Source organism: Bombyx mori, chromosome 6 (assembly GCF_030269925.1).
Source record: "Bombyx mori chromosome 6, ASM3026992v2".
Classification (NCBI taxonomy): domain Eukaryota; kingdom Metazoa; phylum Arthropoda; class Insecta; order Lepidoptera; family Bombycidae; genus Bombyx; species Bombyx mori.
The window spans coordinates 14504903-14530871 of NC_085112.1; the positions used below are offsets into that span (position 1 = coordinate 14504903).

General features: G+C 38.3%; 1 protein-coding gene across 1 annotated transcript in view; it reads left to right on the forward strand.

Moving 5' to 3' along the window:
- The window catches only part of LOC101736261 (uncharacterized), an 86851-nt gene extending 66257 nt beyond the window's left edge, over positions 1-20594 (forward strand). The window contains exons 5-8 of the mRNA XM_038011680.2: positions 7323-7458; positions 9147-9280; positions 13532-13733; positions 20324-20594. Of these exons, the coding sequence (XP_037867608.1) occupies positions 7323-7458; positions 9147-9280; positions 13532-13733; positions 20324-20409 (558 nt within the window). The 3' untranslated portion in view covers positions 20410-20594. The remainder of the gene's footprint in view (positions 1-7322; positions 7459-9146; positions 9281-13531; positions 13734-20323) is intronic.
- The last annotated feature ends 5375 nt before the right edge of the window (positions 20595-25969 follow it).

Below are 25969 nucleotides of genomic sequence, written 5' to 3' on the forward strand. Positions count from 1 at the left end.
TAATCTATAAACTAATCTAATCTATTAAATAATAAACTAAACTACAAAAACTAAAATAATATAAACTAATCTATAAAAAAATAATCTAATAATACCTAAATTTAATATCTCATGGTGGGTAGCGGCGTTTACGTTGTAGACTTTTATGGGCTCCGGTAATTACTTAACACCAGGTGGGCTGTGAGCTCGTCCATCCATCTATGCAATAAATAAATAAATAAATAAATAACATTATTCTGTTAATTTATTTTGGGTTTATGAGGTTCGATTTGAAAGAGAGGACATTCGTTGTTCAATGCATTCGGGACTTCGATTAGCAATCAACTAGCAATTTCAATTCTGGTTCGAATTATAATGTTGTTTTCTACTGTATGTGTCAATGTGGAGTATGAAAGTTGTGGCGTCTATAGACTTTGATATACTCCTAACAGTAGATGAACCGTAAATATTAAATTACTCATTTTAGAGATATTTTTGTAAGATTAGTAAGAACGGAACGTATGAAAGGAGTGTGGAACGGAACGTTAAGATATGAGTGAGAGAAACGGTTAGAAAGGGAGAAAACGAATGGCAGCGAAAAATAAGATGGCGACGATGATTTAACGAGCAAGGCGTTGTCAGAGGCAAAGATGTCAAAATTACATACCCGATCCTGTGGACCGAATGGTAAACAGTCGACGTCTTCCTAAGCACGTCATTACCGATCCTCTCGATCCATTAACGGTGCTTTTAGGTACTTCAAGCACCGGGCACCGTCCTCGCCAAGTCCCCGCGACGAAGGGCTCGGCGAGTGAATTAACCCATAGACACAGCCCATTGAGTTTCTCGCCGGATCTTCTCAGTCGGTCGTGCTTCCGATCCGGTGGTAGATTCTGCGAAGCAGTGCTCTTGCTAGGGCCAGTGTTAGCAACGCCTCCGGTTTGAGCCCCGAGAGCTCACCTACACGCTAGAGTATAGCTGAAATAGCCCCTCAAGGCTATCAGCATATATAGGAAAAAAAAACCGTTAATTTTTTATTATTATAACAGAGAAGTTTTTGTAATCGAACAATTACAGTGTAACAGTGAAATGGTTAATTTTATGCGCCACGATTCCAATTCCACATTCCAGAGATATAATATTGAATAACTGAAAATTACATCAGGGCCGCTTTTGCAATAACATCTCCAACATCGCTAGAACTGGAAAACAAAACTTATTACATTCCAGAACACGCATTTCTTATTGCTAATGTACGTAAAAAACCCATGTTGCGGAAAATATGAGAATCTCCGCGTTCGAGTGAAATCTTCAGAATGAAACATCGGTTTGGTAACAGCGTAGATACAGGGTGATGAAATATTTTCAAAGAAAAATATCATTTCGGCCGTCAAATTTTAGATTATGATGGACTAACTTTTGACTAGTTGTTCAATGTATTAGAAAGCTTTTTTTGTCACTATATGTGTGGACACGTATCGCGACGGCACGCAGAGTCTATCGAGAAACTTATTGTTCAGATTAGGGTCAATTGTAAAAGGTTTCGCTTTTTTTTGAGCCTTGAGAGGCTATTTCAGCGTAACCTTAACTAGTAGGTGAGCTCACGGGGCTCAAACCAGAGTGATGCTAACACTCACCCTAGCAAGAGCAGTGCTTCGCAGAATCTACCATCGGATCGGAAACGCGATCCAATGAGAAGATCCGGCGAGAAACTCAGTGGGCTGTGTCTATGGGTTAATTCGCTCGTCGAGCCCTTCAAAAAATAATTATGACATCATCCTTCTTCAGTTATTTGAATGTGGTAAGCATAACTGAAGTTCAATTAAAAACATCGATCTGTTGATGAATACCAAATAGAACGGGCGTTTAATTACGAAGATAAATCTCGCGTAATAAAACGAAATGTCGCTTAAGCAAGAGCCCTTGACCGCTCGATATAATGACAATAACAAAAGCGTAATTAAACTGTACAAGTATAGTTGTTATATAATTAATTAGTAGGTACCAGCACCCTGCCTATTTCTGCCGTGAAGCAGTATGCGTTTCGATTTGAAGGGTTGGGCAGCCGTTGTAACTATACTGAGACCCTAGAACTTATATCTCAAGGTGGGTGGCGCATTTACGCTGTAGATGTCTATGGGCTCCAGTAACCACTAAATAACCAGGAGGGCTGTGAGCTCGACCACCCATCAAAGGTCTCGGCGAGCGTCAAAAAACAATTATAAAATCGCCACCGAGAAACTCCGTCTTATAAAATTTTCCAAACGAAAGCTCAAAGCTCGGAACAATTACTTTTACCTGTTGAACTGTTGAGATGACGTATTTCACAAGTTGGAATTTAGGTAATATTCCCGCGCGATTCACAGGACTACAAAACGTGATGTGCCTTATTTAGCGTCGTGTATGTTTTGTTGGGGCAAGGTACGCGACGGTTAGCGAAAGAATCTCGGTGTGGTATACAATTGTTTGTATTCGTAACTAGCGGCCCGCTCTGGCTTCGCTTCGGAAACATTAAATTTTATTATTGAATGATACTTAGTTGAGTCCCGTGATGTTACCCGCGGTTATTGTGGTGCCGCGGGTGACGCCGCGAGGCGAAGCTAGTTTAAATAAAGTAGCCTAAGTTACTCTTTATATCATCAGCTAACTGACAGTGAAAGTCCCGTCAAAACAAACAGACAGACAGACAGCCAGACAGACAGACAGACAAAAATTTAAAAAAATGTTATTTTGGTGCATGTACCGTATATAGGTATATAGGTATATTCATATGCATGTAGTAAAGCAGTTAATTCAATATTACAAACAGACACTCCAATTTTATTTATATGTATAGATGTATAGATTATTCTCGTTAAATGAATACCTTTTTGACGTGTAAAATTCGTTGGCTGTTGTGATTTGAAACTAAAGGAAACAAAAAAGCAAGTTTCTTTCCCGTACTTATTCGCTAGCAGTCTAAGCTATGTCTAAGTAGTCTAAGCTATTCCAGCTATGCCCGAGCGAGTAGGTGAGCTCACAGGCTCAACCTGACAGTATTTGCTAACACTAGCCCTAACAAGAACAGTGCTTCGCAGAATCTACCACAGAATCTACATCAACCTGAAAGCATTTGCTAACACTAGCCCTAGCAAGAGCAGTGCTTCGCAGAATCTACCACAGAATATACCACAGAATCTACATCAAACTGAAAGTATTTGATAACACTAGCCCTAGCAAGAGCAGTGCTTGGCAGAATCTACCACAGAATCTATATCAACCTGAAAGTATTTGCTAACACTAACCCTAGCAAGAGCAGTGCTTCGCAGAATCTACCACAGAATATACCACAGAATCTACATCAAACTGAAAGTATTTGATAACACTAGCCCTAGCAAAAGCAGTGCTTGGCAGAATCTGTCACAGAATCTACATCAACCTGAAAGTATTTTCTACCACTAGCCCTAGCAAGAGCAGTGCTTCGCAGAATGTATCACCGGATCGGAATCGCAACTCACTGAGAAGATCCAGCGAGAAACCTAGTGAACAAAAAGTGACTTTCAAACGCCACGAATGTGTAAACATATCTATAGGAAGCCGTTTGCAGTTTTAATAGATTTTATTGGGACACGGCCCACCTGTTGGTAAGTGGTTACCGGAGCCCATAGACATGTACAGCGTAAATGCCACCACCCACCTCGATATATGAGTTCTAAGGTCGCAGTATAGTTACAACGGCTGCCCCACCCTTCAAACCGAAACGCATTACTGCTTCACGACAGAAATAGCTAGGACATTTTCATGTTGACACAAAGTGAACTGTCAGCTTATTTTGTGCCAAAAGAAAAACTGTATCTATTTTCTTTTAGAACTTTTCTGTCCGTCACGATCGTTTCCCTTTGCACAAATTAAATCAACCCCACAAGAATTCGTAATTAAAAACCAACAATCTATGAAACCGAATGATTCCTCCGTCTTCATCAAAGCAATAAAAAAAAACGGTTTTCGGTAAAGTCGGTTTACTGACGATAGTTGAACGTGACAACGTCATAAGAAAATACTGATGGAATGGTTTCATTTTTCAATTATCGCAATTATCGTTGCTATAAACAATTGACACCACATTCACTTCTCACTGAACTTCATACTTGACGAAAACATGTAAATGTATTATTGTATAGCAGCTGTCCACGCGGATGCATCGCTCACTCAAGTAGGAGAGAGACAGATGTCGAACGCTGCCGAACGCGGAGGCCGATTGTACCTCTTTGTCGCTCGTTGCGCGCTCTCGCTTGCACTACAAGCCTTAAATGGAACGCCTCAATGAGTCATGTTTTTTCGTGCGTGTAGTCGGCTCCATCGAATTATAAGACGTTGTCACGTCAAAAATCTTCCGTGAAAATAAAACTGCTTTTGTGTGGCTGCTAATGAAACACGAAACTATTCAGATTTTTGTCTTTTCTTGTGCAGACGAGAACTCAACAATTTTTTTTTGTTTTTTTTTTTATTGCTTAGATGGGTGAACGAGCTCACAGCCCACCTGGTGTTAAGTGGTTACTGGAGCCCATAGACATCTACAACGTAAATGAGCCACCCACCTTGAGATGTAAAGTCTCAAGTATAGTTACAACGGCTGTCCCACCCTTCAAACCGAAACGCATTGCTGCTTCACGGCAGAAATAGGTAGGGTGGTGGTATCTACCCGTGCGGACTCACAAGAGGTCCTACCACCAGTAATTACGCAAATTATAATTTTGCGGGTTTGGTTTTTATCACACGATGGTATTCCTTCACCGTGTGAGTTAATCGGGGAAAATAGTTGAGTACGTATTATATTAGAATAATTGGTACCCGCCTGAGATTCGAACACCGGTGCATCGCTCAACACAAATGCGCCGGACGTCTTATCCGTTAGGCCACGACGACTTCAATTGGAGGGGTTCAGGATGAATGTATTTACCCGTATAGACCTATAACACCGATCACCTATTATATTTATTACACGATGTTCGTCGTGGAAGCCAATGCAGATTTGTTCACCGGCACGGTCGAATAATTCGATACCAATACACCGGATATTACTGACACGGTTTTTCCTGGTGTTAGGACGTTTTGTGAGTCCGCACGGATAGGTGCGCCTATTTCGGTCGTAACAGCGTATGTCTTACTATTATAGTTGTGCCGCAATAAGTGTACTTTTATTTAAAAAAATAAAACCAAGTCAAATATCGTTGAAATTTTTGTTAAAGTTCCGAGCGGAGCCGGAGCGGGCCGCAAGTACAATATAATATTCTTATCACTGCTGTTACGTACTGTTTTTTTTTAATATTATGATCCGTCTAGATAGCAATTTATAATTATGCTATAGGCAGCAGCTTAGCTATCCATCGGCATCACAGATGTCCATAAGCGATTTTGAGCACCCCCCGACCCCTCGTCTGACTTAGTAGGCAATAAAAATCATATCTATACTAACAAAACCCTAAAACCGAATTCTAGCCATCCAATAAAAGATATTCAGATTTATGTCCTTGGAAAAATATTCGGATGTGCCTCGTTTTTTTAATATGTAACGTAATGTATTCGAGAAATAACATTCAAGCAAAAACTTTTATGTATGTATATTCGAGACATATATTTTTTAGGTTACGTAAAGAAAAACAGTAATTGTCTAGCTGAACCTATTTTTATAGTACGAAGTACGCTCCAGTGGATTACATGCTCGATATCACCTAACCCAGAGTTTCGGTTTGAAGGGTGGGGCAGCCGTTGTAACTAAACTTGAGACCTTAGAACTCATATCTCAAGGTGGGTGGCGCATTTACGTTGTGGATGTCTATGGGCTCCAGTAACCACTTAACATCAGGTGGGCTGTGAGTTCGTCCACCCATCAAAGCAATAAAAAAAAAAGCGCTTTCTTAACAGGCTCACGTCCAACCTAGTGTTAAGTGCCTATCGCAGTCCAACAACATCAAAACATGAGTCCCTACTTTACATGCTAACTAAAACAACCTTTAAGTTAACTGGACCAATAGTTCTAATTAAAAGAAAACAACGCAAAATAATATCAATGCGTTCAAACAAGGGTTTTTTTCTAAATGTAGCGAATACTTATCCCGTATTTTCTTTTTCGCCTGCAACATTTTTCCTAAAGAACATTCTCATCGCTTCCCGTCTCGACTGAAGCATATGTTCATAAATTCAACCCTTTATCACTGCCTCTTATTTCGCTAGAACGCGGCGATAATAACCCGATGCGCAATTTGATATTTTTTTTATTCGCTACCAAACACCATAAGAGATACGTGTGAATTTATTTTACTTCGAGTATTATATTGAAGTAATGAATTTTTAACATACAGTTAGACCTATAATTTAATACTTAGCACTGTGGAACCTAAAAATAGTTGAGAAACTCAACTTCTTCTAGTGCATTTTGCGTTTAATCAGAAACAAGCTACACACGGTCATCAGGCCCCAAAACTAGGATTCCCTAAGTTATGGAGAGAGACTGACATACATTTTTATAAATACGTTTAAATATATATGTATATATGAAAATATTAAACACCCAGAGAGAAAACATGCCTCTTCATCACATGAGTGTTTGCCCGATGTGGAAACGAACCACGACCTTCGGTCTAGCAGACTGAGTCGCTAACTACTGCATCATCGAGTCAGTCAGATTAAGTGACGCGCAGATTGACCAATCATTGTTCTCGTCGAACCCGTCACTTGCGACGAAGGGCTCGGCGAGTAAATTAACTCGCAGACACAGCCCACTGAGTTTCTCACCAGATCTTCTCAGTGAATCGCGTTTCCGATCCGGTGGTAGATTCTGCGAAGCACTGCTCTTGCTAGGGTTAGTTTTAGCAACGTCGTCAGATTTAATCCCAATAAGCTCACCTACTTGGGTGGTTACGCTAAAATGGTCTCTCGAGACCATTAGCGTAGGTAGAAAAAAAAAGCGCAGATACTACTCAGTATTAGTGACAAGAAGTTGTCAATACCCTGGACAAACTATGTCCTTTACAGTTATATACTAAGGGGTCCAATCCTGTTTTTTATTGTATTGATAAGTGCATGAATTCACAGCCCAAATAGGCTCTGGAGCCCATAGACATCAGAACGTGCCGTCACAAGCCCTAGCCAAAGCCGAAGATTGAATTGAATATCATTACAGCGGCCCTTTATATTGATAAGAGTGCTTAACTTGGTTAAAATTTTACGACCAGTTAATCCCATGTTTTTCGCCCTGAATTTACCAAATCGGGAGTGGCGGGACAACACTAAATAATAAATCGTGGTCCACAGAGTCACATTCTTGTCGAAGTTTAAGGTAACGAATTATTTTTCTCCAACAGCTGGCCAGATCAAACCAGAGCCAAGTAGTACTGACCAGGGTGAGCTTTGGTCTATCCGGCAACTTCAGTTGTGAAGTGACCGCAGACGCACCTTCGTTTGCTACGTCCATCGTTTCCAACACCATGGAGGTTGTAGGTAAGGAGTATTATGTTTCTGATCGGTGACCTGTAAAGATATGTCCTGATTACCACGGGGCTTGGGTTCCGTTCGCTGTCAGAACCAGTGTTTTTGTCAAAGATAGTTTGTGAGGTATAGAGCCAAATGGAGTCTGGATGTATACTTGTTTTTAAAAAGCATGTATGGTTATTTACACATAATTTCTCATATTAAATACCGGGCTCATGTTACACACGTACAGAATAGTTTATAATTTAAATTAAAAGAATATATATAAAAAAAACGTGCAAATAATAATTTTCGAAATTATTAATTATTAACGTATTTGGTTCTAATTATAAATTTAGATCAGATTAACGATTTCGTGCGAATCATGAGACAAAAACATAACAATGATGTTACGACAACGTTCCAAGAAGGCAAGCCTCAAACGAAATTCTGCCTACAAAATTTAAAAACGAAATTTAACATTATTCTGTGACACGGCGACCTATTTTGCGAGTAAAGAGAATACCGCCGAAATTCTAATTTATTTGGTGATTTATTTCATACAAGACTAAAGCGGAGTGAAGTGACAAAATAAAACCTGCTTTTTCGTTAGCATACAATTCAACAACGATTCATCGCTTTACGGGTATTTTTTTATTACCTAAGCTTTTGTTTTAAATTTAATCTATTCTTAAAAATCTTTCGTTTTCAAATTCTTTTGTTTAAATTTAATGTATGTATTCAGATTTGTCGATTTAAGCGTGAAATCTTTTGACGCGACAACGTCTTATAATTAGATGGAGCCGGCTGCACGCATGAAAAATCATGACTCATGAGGCGTTCCATTTAAGGCTTGAAGTGCAAGCGAGAGCGCGCAACGAGCGACAAAGAGGCACAATCGGCCTCCGCGCTCGGCAGCGTTCGACATCTGTCTCTCTCCTACTTGAGTGAGCGATGCATCCGCGTGGACAGCTGCTATACAATAATACATTTACATGTTTTCGTCAAGTATGAAGTTCAGTGAAAAGTGAATGTGGTGTCAATTGTTTATAGCAACGATAATTGCGATAATTGAAAAATGAAACCATTCCATCAGTATTTTCTTATAACGTTGTCACGTTCAACTATTGTCCGTAAACCGACTTTACATACAACCGATTTTTTTTTAGCATAGTTTATCATGTTCACGAACCTCAGAACAATGGAGCTGTAATATTATTAATACGCTTTTATTAGCTTTAGACGTATGTGTATGTTTGTAACGGAATCTTTGAACATGATTTTGACCCCCTTCAAAACGTTGACCTAACTCGAAATTTGGTATACTTATGAAGAACCGATGACAATTCAATATTTAAAAAAAAAGTTGAAAAAATTGAAATTCAACTAAAAAATTAAAAATAATTAATAGTTTAAAAAAACTAACAAAATACGTTTTTTATAGAAAATCCAACTAAAAATAGAAAATAAATTTTAATTAATTTAAATTAAAAATAGTGTAAGAAAAAATTATTTTATTGTATTTTGTTAGTTTTTTTAAGCTATTATTCATTTTTAACTTCGTTTAAGTGTCAATGTCAATGTCACGAATTTAATTATTTCAGAGTTTAATGGTACGTGGTAGTAATGATCTTTCTTGATGATCGATAGTAACATTATGGAAAGGATTGGTTGTAGAAGCCAGTAAGAAGCAATATTGAGGCAACTCTTTTTTTCAGTTCTTCCACCATCGTCTCCGAAGGTTCAGACGAGTCAGCACTACTACACGCCTGGGGATATCCTCAGAGCTAACTGTACGTCGGGACCGAGTCGCCCGCCACCCGAGCTTACATTCTTCATCAATGATATGCCTGTAAGTTCAAGCTGTACTTGATAGGAAATTTTAGATTTTTTTTATTACTTATATGGGTGGACGAGCACAGCCCACTTGGTGTTCAGTGGTTACTAGAGCCCATAGATATCTACAACATAAATGTGCCACCCACCTTGAGATATAAGTTCTTAGGTCTCAGTGTAGTTACAACGGCTGCCCCACCCTTTAAGCCGAAACGCATTACTGCTTCACGGCAGAAATAGGCAGGGTGGTAGTAGGACCTACCCGTGCGGTCTCACAAGAGGTCCTACCATCAATAAAACCACGGGTAACCACCGGCTTTATGCTTGCATACTTGACGGTGGATTCCAATGTTAAACCCATAGAAAATGATGAATAAGAAGTACATCTTACTTTCTGGCTGGTAGCTCTTTATATAGGAATTTCCAAATTAAACTTTTGATCCTTCGAGCTGTATTGTACGACAGAACATGGATATTAAAATATGCGATTTCTTAAGTAAGCGCTTTAATTTAAGTATTCTGTCAAATATGTCTTGAAATGAAGCTTAAAAGCTTTAATGGAATAAAAACACGAAGTGATAGTGAAAAGCAGCTTTCGTTTCATTTTCTCAAAGCTGCAACTAACTTGAACGCGTTGAATAAGCTCGCGGTACAACTTGGGCTAAGCAATATTATTCCGTACTCAATTCTATAGTGCTAAGTTTTAATGCCTGCCAGACTTTAAGTTTCGTGCTTTTCGGATTTCGTTATCTTTAAGCTCAAACCTATATTTTGTACATTCACATTGATATATTTTATAAATAAGATTGATAAATAAAAATACCAGCTGTTATCCACTGTTTGGCCAGCGTGGTCAAATAAAAGTGCCATAGTTTCCTATTGGAATGAGAAGTTTTTTCGGGATAAAATGTGGTCTATGTCACTTTCCTGTCTTACTTACCATAGATTCGGGATAAGACTGCCTCTTGTTCTTTTTGTATATAAATTACTACTTTTGGTATGCAAACAAGTATACTCTACTTTCAATTTTCACAAAATGTCTCTTTCCTGAAAATCTTACATCATGATTTTAACTAAAAATTAATATTATTCTGTATCACAATAGTCTAGTATATACTACTATGCAAACAGTTAGCGATTATAATTTAATTAATTACTGTACGCAACATGAAAATATTCGTATCTAGTTAGTAATTAGTGGTTAGTAAATTAGAACTTTGCTTTATAATTATCATGTTATATAATACTATTAAGACAAAATATTTGCTTATCTCATGTGCGGTTATTATTATGAATTCGGGTTATCTTGAAAACACACGTTTCTGTAATGTGTTTTCACTCGTCGTGTCTTTTTAAATTGTATACTTTATTCGTTCGTATATCATTTCACCTTTCTGCGGGCTACGTTACCAACAAGAGAGGTGAAAGGGTTTTTTTATTATTTATTTTTCTTAGATGTGTGGACGAGGTGTTAAGGTGTTAAGTAGTTACCGGAGCCCATACACACCTACGACGTAAGTGCCGTCATCCACCTCGAGACGAGTTCTTAGGTCTCAGTATTTACAGTACAATGGCTACCCCGCCCTTCAAACCGAAATGCATTACTATTTTACGACAGAAACAGGCAGGGTTATGGTACATAACCGTGTGGACTGACATGATGTCTTACCACCAGTTATTTGGTCATGCAATAGTACTATTACACAGTACGTCAATGATGAAAATATGTAATAAAAAAAAATAAAGCTGCGTTTTAATACATTTTACACAACCGCATATGCATTTGGAAGCGGTCGCTTAGATTCATAGCAGCGGTTCGAGCGACAATGTTGGCAACGTTGTTGTTATCAGCAACTGTCGACCTCAGACCTTGGTCCGAGTCGGTGAGTTGGTGAGTCTTCGCGATTTAATTACACCTGTATTGTTCAAGTTATTCTTGGAAAAGTTTCTCTGCTCCGTTCCTTTGAGCAGTTTAGCTTTCGGATTTTAAATTAACGTTGAAATGATTTTCGAACGGTTATAGTGCTTTAATGAAATTGGAATTTTCGGTGCAAAACTCTCGAATCCTTAGCCGAAACAGCCGTGGCGAATGGTTTTGTATATAATAATGAGAACCAGCTTCGATCTCAAATAATTTTCTTCTTGTTCTGCAGCTAATCCCACTAGGTGGGGTCAGCACGGCGAATTTTCCTATTCCATTCTCTTCTATCAGCCGTCATCTCAACACTCACTCCTCTCTCTCTCTCTCATATCGTCATTCACACACTCTATCCATGTATTCTTCAGTCGACCTCTTTCCCCTCTACCTTGCACTACCATTTCCATACATCTCTTTGTCACATGCATCTCCTGTCTACGCATCACATGTCCATACCACACTAATCTCAAATAAATTTATTTATCTGATAATCAAACAATACTAAAATCATCATTACGCAAGTTTCCGAAATTAAGAAAACACATGATTATAACAAATATTAACGTTAAGATCTTAATTTTACAATTAAATACAGTACTGGTCTTTTTTCTTTAATGCTGAGAAATCCATTTACGGATACCCGGTCGAGGGGGGTAACGGACCGGGCTATGTCGGACTCCGACGCCTCCTGTGAGGAAGAAGGGGAGAAGAGAAGGACCGAGGTCCTCCACCTCCCCCAATTTCTCACAGGAGACTACGCCTTGAAAAAGGTGCGCAAGGCACTTGCCCCGCAGAACCGACTACCCACTAAACCCCATCGAGCTCCTCCACACCGACTACACGAAACTTACGGTACCGCAGTGCGCGCTGAAAATACTGGTCTACCACATATATAAGCAAGATCGGGTAAATTCGTTTGCACAGAAGCGAGCAAGCTAAAACTGATTTAATAGGAGTTCTGCACAGCTGTAATATAGACTTTGATGCGATACGTTAAGATTTAAATCAACAACAGAGGCTCCTGCTATCTCGCTATACTGCAGCGGGTACCATGACGCGCAGGCATCGGTGAATTTTTCGCACCTCTCAAATGACTTTTTTGCCGGTACATCTGTGCAACTCATACATATAACTTTCAGGCCTGTACCGTTATCAGGTACCATAAAAGTATCAATATAAAAGACAAGTTTAATAAACTGTTAATCTATAATAATCGAGCTCAAAATAATCTTGTGAAAATTCCAAAAGTGCTATTCTTTAAACCGCTAAAAAATCGACAAACTTCGTACGTAAAGTCGGGATCTATGGACGACTTGGATTCATTTGTTCGATGAAACCAGCTAACTCGGATAACTCTGGGAATTCTGCATACTATCTGTTCGTAGCAGTAATCTTCTAGGGTAGATTTAGGAGATTGATTACTAATGAGTTATGATTTTATATCTATCTACAATCCATCTTAGAGCTGTCGAATAAAAACTAAGGCTTTGCACTTATGCAAGGCGGGTGCTATGGCCTCCAGTTGATCACTTAACACAAAACGAGCCGTGAGCTCATCCCCCTATCTGAGCAATAAAAAAAAGATATAACTCTAGTTATGTGGCACCAACATCCTCTTTTGTATCTGCTTCCATAAAGCATCCCGTCAGCTCATCGTTCTGGTAAACCAAGAAATATAGTTGACAAATCATTCCACCAATCGTTTAGGGTATTATAGCCACATTATACCAATTTATCCGTACGCTAACGTTCCTAAAATGTAGTTGTAGTACAGTTCACTGTTTTGAATACCTAAGTTGAGTATGTATCAAACACAAACAATGTGAGCTTATGAAGTAGCTTTAGTTACGGGTCAGTGGCTTGATCAAATGTTTCATTAAAGTTATTTGGGTACTCAAAAAGTATAGTAACTCAAAAGTAATTATTGAGTTTAGAGTTGACCGGTTGATTTGCTGGTGGAAAAGCGCATTATGTGTCTGCGCGGGTAGGAACCACTGCCCTTCCTATTTCGCCTCAAAGCAGTAATGCATTCCGGTTTGAAGGGTGGGACAAGTAATACCTATGTCTCAAGGTCAGTGCCCGAATTCATGTTACAATGTATATGGGCTTAGTTAACTAGTTAACATCAGACGGGTTATCACAACACTATCAAAGTTATTAAGAAACTAGTATAATATGAATTATCGCAGAGTCTATCGAGGAACTTGTTGCTCAGGGTAGGGTCAATAGTAAAAGAACCATGCGTACCATGGAGAACAGCTGTCAAGGCTTCAATAAACAAGGATGCCAAGAGTAACCGACTATGATGGTGATGATGATGGCGATATGAATTATATATTTTTCCATCAGGTAACACCAGGTACATACCAAGTTCACCAAGCTCACGAAGGACTCCTCCTCGCGGAGCTCTACGTCCAAATTCAGCTATGGCCAGCGCACTATGAGCGAGGGGCCCCCATCCTGCGCTGCGAAGCCAAAGTAGCCGACCTGTACAGAGATGATTCAGCTGTGGCGCTGTATTCAGCGAACAGCGATCCAAAGATTGAGAGGGGTGAGTTCAAAATTGAATAATATGATTTGGGTCCTAATTACTGTAACAGGTTAGTGTGACTTTCCATCTTGATCAATCAAGTAGTCTAGAAAAATCTCCTACTTACCTTTCTACTTTGCTACAAAATAAAAGAAAACATTGATAAAATAGTTTCTAATTAAAAACATTTTTATAATGTTACCATACTAAGGGCGGGCACACGCTACTGTAATAATAATAATAAGTGCTAAATATATGAAAATTAATCTACCATCAGTTTTAAAAAAAAAAAAGGACTGTCATGTATCGTTGTGTCTCGTTGTACCTAAGCCTACAAAATCACCCTATTCGTCATATTATATGGTTTCTGATGCATGGTAATGAAGGTATTTCTTGGCTGCATCAGCTTTTATTAGTTTAGGACTAAACATCATTTAAGCTTTGATTTGTCCCTTACTTTGCGTAGAAGGAAGCCGAGATATACATTTCTACGCTTTCTATTGTCTTTTGATTAAGTTCTTTACGGGATACAAGACAAATTGGCTTTCGATAGGTGTCCTAGCCTCATCGATCAGAACCTTTTTCTGGTGTACTCCAGCGTGAGTCGTAGTCCAGAGGAGTTAGAGTGGCGAAAGTGACTGAGAGTTTATTAGCAGCGATTATACGTATGTAATTGTGACCACGATGTTTTATTTCATGGTGCATAACACGTTGTTATATCCAGTAGCACAAATGTTATACCTTTAAACGAGCAATTCTTGTATATTAATATATATATATATATAATCTGAATCTCGGAAACGGCTACGAATTATTTTCAGAAAATGTTGTTTTAATCATGTTTTCAATTTTCAACTTTATCGATTGACTCTTCCCGACATCTATTGGTGAATAATAATACTATATTTCAGCAGATGGCGTTGTTAAGCCACCCGAAGCCAATGAGTGTTTAGTTTAATGTTAGACCAAAAAAATTAATTGTTTATTTATATTATTTGTGTCTTTTTCATATAAAATATAGAAAAAATACCGAGCAAAACTCGGTCATCGTCTAGTACTCATAAAATGTAGACATGAACTTTATTATGTTATTTTGATGTGGATTCCCGGAATTCCGTTTGAAAAATTTACTCGCCAAAGGCTTTTTGCATAGCTTTGTCTTTATTATTTTATGCATCGTGTTTCCTTTTAGATATTTTGGTTTTGACAAATACAAATTCGCTTAAGTTCGTCGAGGGTTGGTGCGTAATTAAAAATATATGTTTGCATTCACTTTAAATTAATTGGCTTTATCCTCTTTTGTGTGAACATAACCACATAACGCAGACAAATTTGTTAAGTTATAATTCGTTATGAAATTTAATTTAATTATAAAATTAGCTATTAGCTAGTGTTTCGTTACTCCTCTCAGAATACATACATAAAAATTTGTAAAGCCGTTTTCCAATGTTGATTTATAAGTAAGCCCATTGGCTAATGCACAAACCGTGCCAGAGTCAAAAAATAAAGATAGAAGTAAGCCCACTCGGTGATGATGAAACATTATACCGCTTTGTCCAAAAGTGCTGAACATATTATAAATTTCAGTAAATTAAAATTTTGTCAATTTTCTTATAATAAAAAATGAACACTTTTTAACTGGCTTTATATTGAACTTACAGTAGGTATCAAAATACAAATTATTATATTCCAATTTTTATTTCGACCCGATGTCTTAAAGTGTATGTTCGCGTGACATTTATAAGCTTTGGAAACGATTATTCAGAGTGGTATTAACCAAATTTTTCCACATGTCATAGCGAATTAGTAAGCTAAAGTGTTAATGGACTGACCGTATTAGCTGGAGAACCGATAACCGTTGGGGTAAACCTGTTCTTGAGTGGAGACCGCGAATTGGCAAACGAAGTGCAGGATTCCTTCAGGCTTGGCAGAGAGACGATTTATGCAAAGTGGCTGACAAGAGCTGGATGAGAGAAGCCGAGGATCATGCTCAGTGGCGTGGAATTGAAGAGGCCTATGGCTAGCAGTGGACTGCTTTAGCTGATGATGGTAATAAGGATTTAGAGGATCATAACCTCGTCTACTCAAGTAGCCTAATAAATTATATAATAAAGACGTTCCTCTTATTCTATAGATGTTCAAGGGTTTTTTTTCATCGTGTGGAACTTTCATGGGTAACAAAAGGACAGCATCATTAAAATTCTTGACGAGTAACTTCGAAATTCCCCGTTCACAACTTTATTATAAGGTTCATTAAAACTAATTATTTGTTTGGAAGATTTTCTAAGAGATTCGAACATTATTAAATTTTAAGAGTTTACTTCAATGAAAACTTTGTTCAGGTTAAAACATACCACTTGGATATTATAGGTAGACCATTTTATATTAAGTAAAGATATAAATACGAAGTGCTTGATCCATATCAACTCAGATATTAATGGTAAAGTAAAAGTTCTGTTATTCTGACTTATTTAATTTCTATTTTATTTTATGTTAGTAGCTAGGTACATAGATAGAAACTGGGTAATGTATTTACGAAAGTATCCCATTTCAAATCAAAGTACCCGGTTCCATTTATGGATACAAGTTGAGTGAGTCTGAAATGAAACGGTGCGTTGGTGTGATGGCAATAATGAGATAACGAGATCTCATTATCACCTCAAACATTTTCTCGGAGCACTCCTCATGGGAGGATACGGTTTAGAATACAGAGAGAACCGAAGTCTCTCCGTAGACCCAGAGGTTTCAAACGATCTGTGAGAACGGGACTGTTTGTTGCCTAATATAATCAGGATGGTTATGTCAGGTTGCATTGTATTAGTGATCACCCCATGATCAAAACTCTATGGTGAACGCTAACGCCAAGACTGATCAAGATTAATAGATCTAAATTGATATGATATTAATTGATTTTTGTATAGATATATGAAAAAAATAAAATAGATTTATAATTTTTTATAAAAAATAACTAAGTTAATAGTAGCTAGATAAATACAAAAAGAAAATCAGTTGACAAAGACAGAGCATACAACGGCTCTCAACTTTTGTTTTTGCCTATTTAAATTGTTTTCATTAAATTTCCAGTAATAAATAACCAACGTAATTTGAATGCTTACTCACATTTATCCTTTAGTTTGTATTGGAGTTAAGATAAGCACTAAGCAGTTAGTTTTATACAAATAGAATATCATGAGGTGTTCTTATTCACATTATTTCCATATAACAGACAACGGAAAGTCTATATTACCATTTTCATATTAGATTTATCACCTCAACATGATCCAGCATCCGATTCTCGTTCACGCAATTTACCACTAATCCGTAATCGTAATCAATTTCTAAGTACAGCGTTCTCGGGCAGGAAACGCTGCTGATGCAATTATGAGAACTGAAATAAGGAACGCATTATGAAGATGCATGAGTTATAGCATCTTGCTTTTAATATTCTCAGAAGTAATGTGCTAAGGAATGTTTAACAAGTTTCTTTCGAGGTATTGCAATTATATTAAATCAAATATGTCTGTAGTCTAATGATTTTTAAAAACAGTTAAGTAGTTGGCAATGGGCTTATGATCCTGGAAGCCTGTGTGAGCGCATTTCGTCGTATGGAGCGTCAGCTTTCAAAGGCAAAATGGAACCGCTATATATTATTAACGGCTATGCCATTTTTATAATATAATAGAGAGGTGAACTCCTCTCCACCCTTAATTTAAGAAGCTACCTGACAATAAAGATTACGACGTAAATTTTTCACTGAATATTATTTCAGCATACTGTGATCACCATGCGAGATTTTCTTATGGTTTCATATGAGTTCGCACGTGTGGTGCCACTGTTTACCTCAAAGCAATAATGCGTTCTAGTTTGTAGGGCGGTCGTTATGCTATTGAGACTTGGACCTCCTATGGCAAGCTATTCGTGTTGTTATATATATGGGCACTAGACCGATAAGCTCGTAACATCAGAGACGCCGTGAGGCTATCTGACCATATGCAGCAAAAAAAACTAAAATATTTTCAGATAAATGGTCAAACTTTTAAGAGTATCAAAACAGATAATAATGTATGTTAAACAAACAATCACACACAGTCATCTGGATCCAAAACAATCAAACAATTTCTTGTAGTATGAAATACTACTAAACTCATATACATTTGAGTATAAGCATAAATAAGTATCAAGCACCCAGACACAGAGCAAATGTTGAATAATTTTACATTCACGCATTTACATAAAAAAAAATGGTCAAACTAATCTCGAAATCATTTAATTCCCGGTACATCGGCCATTACATTAGCAGACGGGAAGTTTCGCTAATGAGATTACGTTTGCCAAACCAAAGAGGGCATTGAGAGCTCGGCTGAGTTATAGCTTCCCCTGTACCATTCGCGCAGACAATTTCCTCTATACAGAACACGAACAGTGCAGTGTTTGTTAAGAGATAATAAATTTTACCTTTGAACCATTTGAACGCCATGTTTCGGTTACCCAGAAATGTTGGTTATTGCTTGTTTTAAATAACCAGTGCTTGTGATGTTTAGTTTCTATGAGTCTTAAATATATTTAAGATTTAACTGTCCAATTTTTATTTGTTTATTAGTATTCGAGTTCTATCTTATTTTTTGGAACGAAGTTCCTTATGGGACGATGCGGAGGGGTATATAGGGGTATATATCGGAAAAACGTCCGTAACGTAAGATTTTTTTTCTTTAGTTAGTTATCAATAGATGTCGCTGCACATATATGTATTCAACGATTCCTGAATCGCGGTGACGAGATGTTACACAGTTGATAGACGTTTTAGTATTTCTCTTGCTAAATCTTACTTACCTGGCGTAGGGGATACCGTGATCATGCAGGCGGTTACCTCAGGGTGAGGCTGCTCCATTGCGCTGCGGAGTAGTTGACTCTTGCGAGTATTTTTATTTTTATAAATAAAAAGTCATAATAAAAATTGTTTACCCGAATAAATATTTTCTTTATACCTCGAATAGAACTTAAAATTAATATTTTTATAATAAGGTACTTCGTTCCTATCCGGTGTCCTACGACACCACACATTTATTTTATTTTATATCTCTTGTTTAAATTTTGATGTTCCACGTCTTGTTAAAGGATAACAGGAGCCTATAAAAATCCTTGAGACTTTGAGACATGAATAAGGTCGAAGTCTCCAAGTGCAATGACTATCTCATCACTCTGTATTTGAGGTTGACTTTCGAACCAAAACGCGTGACTACTTCGTGGCAAAAAAGTAGAATGATGATACCTACTCGTGCGAGGTTGCATTAAATCTTTATCACCAACAAATGGCGTTTGATGTACTCTGGTATACCTCAGAAACCGCTGTTTTCCGTTCTTCGGTGAATCTCTAAGCGCTTTTAAGGGCACCCATGAAAAAAGTGGTGCTATTTTTTACAACCACACACTCAAAGGCACTATGGTACTTACATTCGTATTTTCAGTCCGCAAATTTGGGTACCTCACTATCTCTGTCTGTCTTGTCTGTAAACTCCTGATTTGGAAAAATACGTCTTGAGCCATGAGATATAAGTGGTAAGCTGGACGTCGTCATCATTATGGTGTCTATGGTCTTCACTAACTGCTTATGACAGATCAAGTCAGACGAGGTGCCTAAGCTAACAAAAAAGAAACCTTGACAGTCACCGAACCGAAGTAACATTTTCCAAGTGCGCTACCAACATACATTTGTGTATATTTATTTACAGTCAATCTGTCGTCGCTTCGCCTTAAGGTGGCGCAAATTAAATTACTTAAGCCTTTCATTGCGGAATAGGGATGTTTCAAAGTAAGGGTGAATACCGTATAATTCACGTGTTGAGTAAACAGTCGTTTTACCTGTAGCTAGGTTTGGGCTTAAAGGTACGAAATTTTTAATTACCCCTCGCTGGTATTTGTATAAGCATGTTATAGCGTTGTGGTATAAACAAAACCTGTATGGTCTAGAATAGCGCGGTCTTTTAATTTACTATCATACTACGATGGAGTTACCGCAGAATGGGAGACAATGTTCTCTGAGCACTAATACCGGAATATCACCAGCTGGAATTAGGGCTTATTGAATAATGGGAAAATCGTTAGTTCACGTTGGATACAGGTATGGTGGTAGGACGACTTGTGAGTCCGCACGGGTAGGTACCACTACCCTGCCTATTTCTACGCTGAACCTAGAAATCATGTTTCGAGGTTGGTGGTGGCATTTAAGTCGTAAAAGTCTATGGACTCCGGTAACCCCTCACACCAGGTGAGCCGTGAGCTCGTCCACTGACCTAAGGAATAATAAAATAAAATTAAAAGGCTCGACGAGTAAATTAACCCACAGATACAGTCCACTGAGTTTCTCGTCGGATCTTCTCAGTGAGTCGCGGTGGTAGATTCTACGAAGCACGGCTCTTGCTAGGATTCGTGTTAGCAACCTCGTTAGGTTTGAGTCCCGTAGCTCACCTACCAGTTAAGGTTACGCTGAAGTAGCCTCTCGAGGCTATCAGATTAGGTAGGAAAAAAAAGCTGCCGAACACGACCGGCTTTCACTAGTCTACTAAGACAAAGCTGCACTAGCAGAACTTACTAATGTTATTACCTCTTTCCAGTGACGTCACCGGGCTCCGGTTCGAAACAGCACCTGTGCCAAGTCCTAGCGCTGATCCTCATCATCGTGTGGACGAACGTCTCATAGACTCTACGTATACTGTGTATAAATAATATAATGATTAGTTATAACCGATTCAGCGGACGGTTAAAGATTGTGAATTTAACAAAAAAAAAAATAGTTTATCCTACCGAATCGAGCTGAGTTACGCCAAAGAATTGTAAAGACTTAAGTATATTGTTGATTTAATACAAATATATATGTCGAACAATGATTTTCTTTTATTTACTGTGATAATAATGACTTACTTATTCTGCGAATGAAGTGCCAAATTCAAATTGTATTCGGAGATCGCATGCTGTGAATAAGACGTACATCTGGTGGAACCTATAAGCTCGCAAAAATGGATAAAAGCACCCCACCTATTTTAATCACGAAGCATCCATGACTTATTTTGCTGAAACGTAAAATAACAATCTTGAAGTCATAATAATATGTGGATTTAGTTCATCCTTATATTCCAAGTAGGCTTTAGTATTTTTACTAGTGGTAGAGCGTCTTGGGAGCATGCTGTGGTAGGTGCCACAGCCCCGCCTATTTCTGCCACGAAGCAGTAATGCGTTCCGACTTGAGGGGTAGGTTAGCCGTTGTACTATAGAACCGAGACTTAGAACTCATGTCTCAAGGTAGGTGGGAACACTTACGCTGTTGATGCATATGAGCTCCGGTGAAAACTTAAGACTAGGTGGACCCTGAACTCAATAGACTTTTTACTGTTGGGAGGACCTCTTGTGAGTCCGCACGGGTAGGTACCACCACCCCGCCTATTTCTGCCGTGAAGCTGTAATGCGTTTCGGTTTGAAGGATGGGGCAGCCATTGTAACTATACTGAGGCCTTAGAACTTATATCTCAAGGTGGATGACGCATTTACTTTGTAGATGTCTATGGGCTCCAATAACCACTCAACACCAGGTGGGCTGTGAGCTCTTCCACCCATCTATACAATAAAAAATAAAAAATAGCAAATTAACATCAATTGTACTAATCTACCCCATTACTATAAAGAGACGAAGATAATAACAGGCAGGATTTCTCCATTAAAGCCACATGACAGGATAACCCCATATTGAGGACGCCGCTAATTAAAACCCTCACCAGAATTTCGCAGCAGCCAGCCAACGACGATGCCCTGAACACATCCTGATGAATCTACTTTCGGTGCTATGGAATGCTACTCATTCTAATGCTAATGCAAATTATGAAGTAAATCCAAGCTTTTGAAGTCGGTGAGGTTTCATCTTATATCTTTAAACGAGCAATTCTTGTATATATATAAATATATAATCTCAATCTCGGAAACGGCTCCAACGATTTTCATAAAATTTAGTATACAGGGGATTTCGGGGGCGATAAATCGATCTAGCTACGATTTATTTTCAGAAAATGTTGTTTTATTCGTGTTTTCAATAATCAACTCTTCCCGACATCTATTGACGAATAATAATACTATTTAACTTAATTGAGGGCAACTAACCGCTTTAAAGACACAACAAGATGGCGTTATCATCTAGCGTAAATAAACCTACATAAAAGCTAACAAAATCGTGTTAAAAATTCTATTTTAAAAACATTGTTTCGATACAAATTTGTTACGAGAGTTTCCTTCATACGTTGTTGTTTCAACGCGAACTTGTATTGAAGCAACGAAGCCAGACCAGACCACGCAAACGAAGTTTTTAATTACGCCTCCTTGCCACTTTTGGTGTTGTTCCCGTTTCGGCGTTCTATTTCTGTGTTTGCGGGTCTGCGGATAACGGTTATGACGTCAGACAAACGAGATTACTCATGTGTGATGTGTCGAAAGGAAAAAATAAGTTACGGGCAAATTTTCGATATACATTCTTTTTCTAAAATCTGAATTTCGGGATTGCTACTCTATGCTTTGCTTATTTCGGTAAAACTGTTTGCGTTTGAAAACTTATGATTGCAACGTTATGAATAGAGAAGTGTCCGTTTTTTTTATTGCTTAGATGGGCGTACAACCTTGCAGCCCACATTTTGTTAAGTGGTTAGTGGAGCCCATAGACATCTACAATGTAAATGCCGCCACCTACCTTGAGATATGAGTTCGAAGGTTTGAGTACGACGGCTGCCCCACCCTTCAAGCCGCAACACTACTTCACAGCAGAAATAGGCAGGGTTATGGTACCTACCCGTGTGGACTCACAAGACGTCCTACCACCAGTAAAAAATAATAATTAGTGCTCTTTGATCGTACATATACAGGAGTATTTTATGTCACCTAAACAAAAATACTCTAACCAGTGCACGAGAAAAACTAGACCAGTTTATATAATACAATCTGTTTTTGTATTACCCTGCTTATGATTTGTAATTTTCAACTATTTAAAAAATTATCAAGTCCGGATATTTGGTAATTCATCGATTTCTTTGTGATTTTCAATCACATAGCAAACATGAATAGAAATAGATTTATTTACAATATCTTGGGATTCGTCTTTCCTAGCTTACTAGATATTCCAGCGACTGAGTAAAAGGATCGAAGAGAGGAATCGACAAAATTACTTGAGTGCGCCGCGTAGGGCACCGGTGACCTTAGTCTTCGGCGCGCACTGTGCGGTACCGTGGGTTTCGTGGAGTCGCAGTGGTGGGGCTCGATGGGGTTTAGTCGGTAGTCGGTTTTGCGGAGTAGCTCTTGGTGGCTGACGCCGTGCAGTGCCTCGCGCGCCTTTCTCAAGGCGTAGTCTCCCGGCAGGAATTGGGAGAAGAGGAGGACCCCTGTCTTCTTCTTCTCCCTGTTCTTCTCTGGAGGCGCCGGAGTCCGACATAACCCGGTCTCTTACCCCCCTCAACCGGGTATCCGTAAATGGATTCCCCAGCGTTAAAAAAAAAAAAAGGGCACCGGTGACCTACAGAGCAGTCAACGTGTTGACCAAATTGAAATGGCGTCAATCTAATGGACATTATTACTAATACATGATCCATTGAGAAGCTGTGTTATCGAATCGTATCCAATTTCAGGTTAATCACGCAGCGTAATTATCAAACAAGATGGTTTACGGATATATTGCATTCATGCGCAACCAGCCATTTGAATTAAGATTCGCTAATTTAATATTTAGATTAGATTTAATATTTAGAATTTAGATTTGATTTGATTTGACGGTGAAGGAGTAGCATCGTGTAATAAAAATCAAACCCGCAAAATTATAATTTTCGTAATTATTGGTAGTAGGACCTCTTGTGAGTTCACGCGGGTAGGTACCATCGCCCTGCCTATTTCTGTCGTGAGCAGTAGTGCGTTTCGGTTTAAAGGGTGGGGCAGCCGAAGTAACTATGCTTGAGACCTTAGAATTTACATCTCAAGGTGGGTGGTACACTTACGTCGTAGATGTCTATAGGATCCAGTAACCACTTAACACCAGGTGGGCTGTGAACTCGTCTAACCATCAAGGCAATAAAATAAAAAATTAGATACACCGACAAAATTACCTTGAGTCATTCGGTCAAAATCTTCGTTGGACCGTGGTTCGGGCAGCAGACTGTATTTTATGTTGGGTCACTGACTAGCTTCAATGAAGCCTGATTTAGAAAGAAGGCCTTTTATTTCTCTTGGTACACAATGCAACACACATGCTTACTATAACCAGACATTTTGTACAACTAAAAAGACACAAAGTGTTGCCACACTAGAAATGATTATTATAAAATGTCATGTTTATGATTTCCCTAAACAGGCTGGACTAATGATTGTCATACCCTTTTTGGAGGTATACGATAAAGGGAAGATCTTCCACCGAATGAATGATATTGATCGGTAGACCGAGGGTACGAATTTTGTTGTTTGCAATTTGTATATATGCAATCTTATCTTGATAATGTCGAAAGCGAGATTCAGGCATCTGTCAAATACCTTGTGTTATGTAATGACTATCCGCCACACCCTTCAGATTGAAAATCATCACATCATAGGGAGCGAATTGGCTATGTGTTTTTGATTTAGAATATACCCTATGTATTTTCAAGGATGTCGTAAAAGGCGACTAAAGAGAATGTGAGAATTTCTGAGTACTACGGGAGGGTTTTGTAATTACCAACCGGCATTTACTCATGGTAGAGTCTATTATTAGCCTGCGTGGGTAGGTACCGCCATTCTGCCCAGTTTTGTCGCGAAGCAGCCGTTCATAATTTGACTTGTAAGAAAAAAAGGTCCAAAAACATATTTAGCTATATTCGTGTGGCATTTTTATGCATTTAAAATTTACGTCATCATCATCAGCCCGTTCACTAATGGACATGATACAGTTGACATATTTATGATATTTAGTATTTACTATTATTTGTCAAGTAATTTATACAGAACAGTGAGATTACTATTAGACAAGATTGTAGAAACTGAATACGCAAACTGTGTAAGCTTTGTCAAATTCATAGACAAACAAAAGGCTGCTTACTATTTTAATAAATTAATTAGTACCCAAATGTGCGGTTGAAAAACGCTGTGAATATGTATTTTATAATCGCTTGAAGAGATAATGCCACATCAAACGTTTTAATAAAAACTGTGATACCGTTAGCAAAACAGGAGAATAATTATTAAAAAAAAAAAATTGTCCGTTCAACAGCCTCAATGTAGAACTTCCTGCTGCGTTGTGTAGGCGTGAAGCATACGCATAATAAAATAATAGCAGTCTAGTACTAAATAGATTCAATAGATTGTGTTTCATTGTTCTCTTTAGCATTTATCACTAATTGAAAAGTCTTAGTCTACAAATAACTGTCTGTTTCTGTTAAGATAAGATAAGATAAGCCTTTATTAACAATCTAATTTAAGTTACATTTTTAATACACTTATTATCGAGTTTTATTATTCGACACCGGTTTCTTGATCGTCTTGCTGTACAGCATAGGCCTCCCCAAGGGCTCTCCATAATATTCTATCCTGCGTTTTTCTCATCCAAGTCGCTCCTGCCACTTTTTTGATGTCATCTTCACATCTACGTTGCTTTCTTCCTCTATTTCGCTTTTTATATCTTTGAGACCATTCTGTCACTCCTTTGGCCCATTTTTGTATTTTATCTCGAATTAAATGTCCAGTCCATTTCCATTTCAGTTACTTATAATCTGTTACTTATAATCAATTGCTACAGTTTTTTATTGCATTACGAAAAATATTATGCTTATTCTACTTAAAATGCTCTGTTACTATCCCGAAGCTGATCATGACGCATGGGTAATGATGCGAAGCGTGAACTCGACTTCCGTGTTCCCGAACCGGATTTGTGTACCCGGAGATTATCTTTTCTAACCCAAAAAAGTATTCGTTAAAAAAAATGTTTATTGCATAGATGAGTGAACGAGCTCACAGCCCACCCGGTGTTAAGTGGTTACTGGAGCCCATAGACACCTACAACGTAAATGCGCCACCCACCTTGAGATATAAGTTCTAAGGTCTCAATAGTTACAACGGCAGCGCCACCCTTCAAACCGAAACGCATTACTGCTTCACGGCTGAAATAGGCGGGGTAGTGGTACCTGCTCGTGCGGATTCACAAGAGGTCCTACCACCAGTAAAGGTCTCCCTTATATTTATTTTTTTCGTTTATCTATCGATTCATAGAAAAT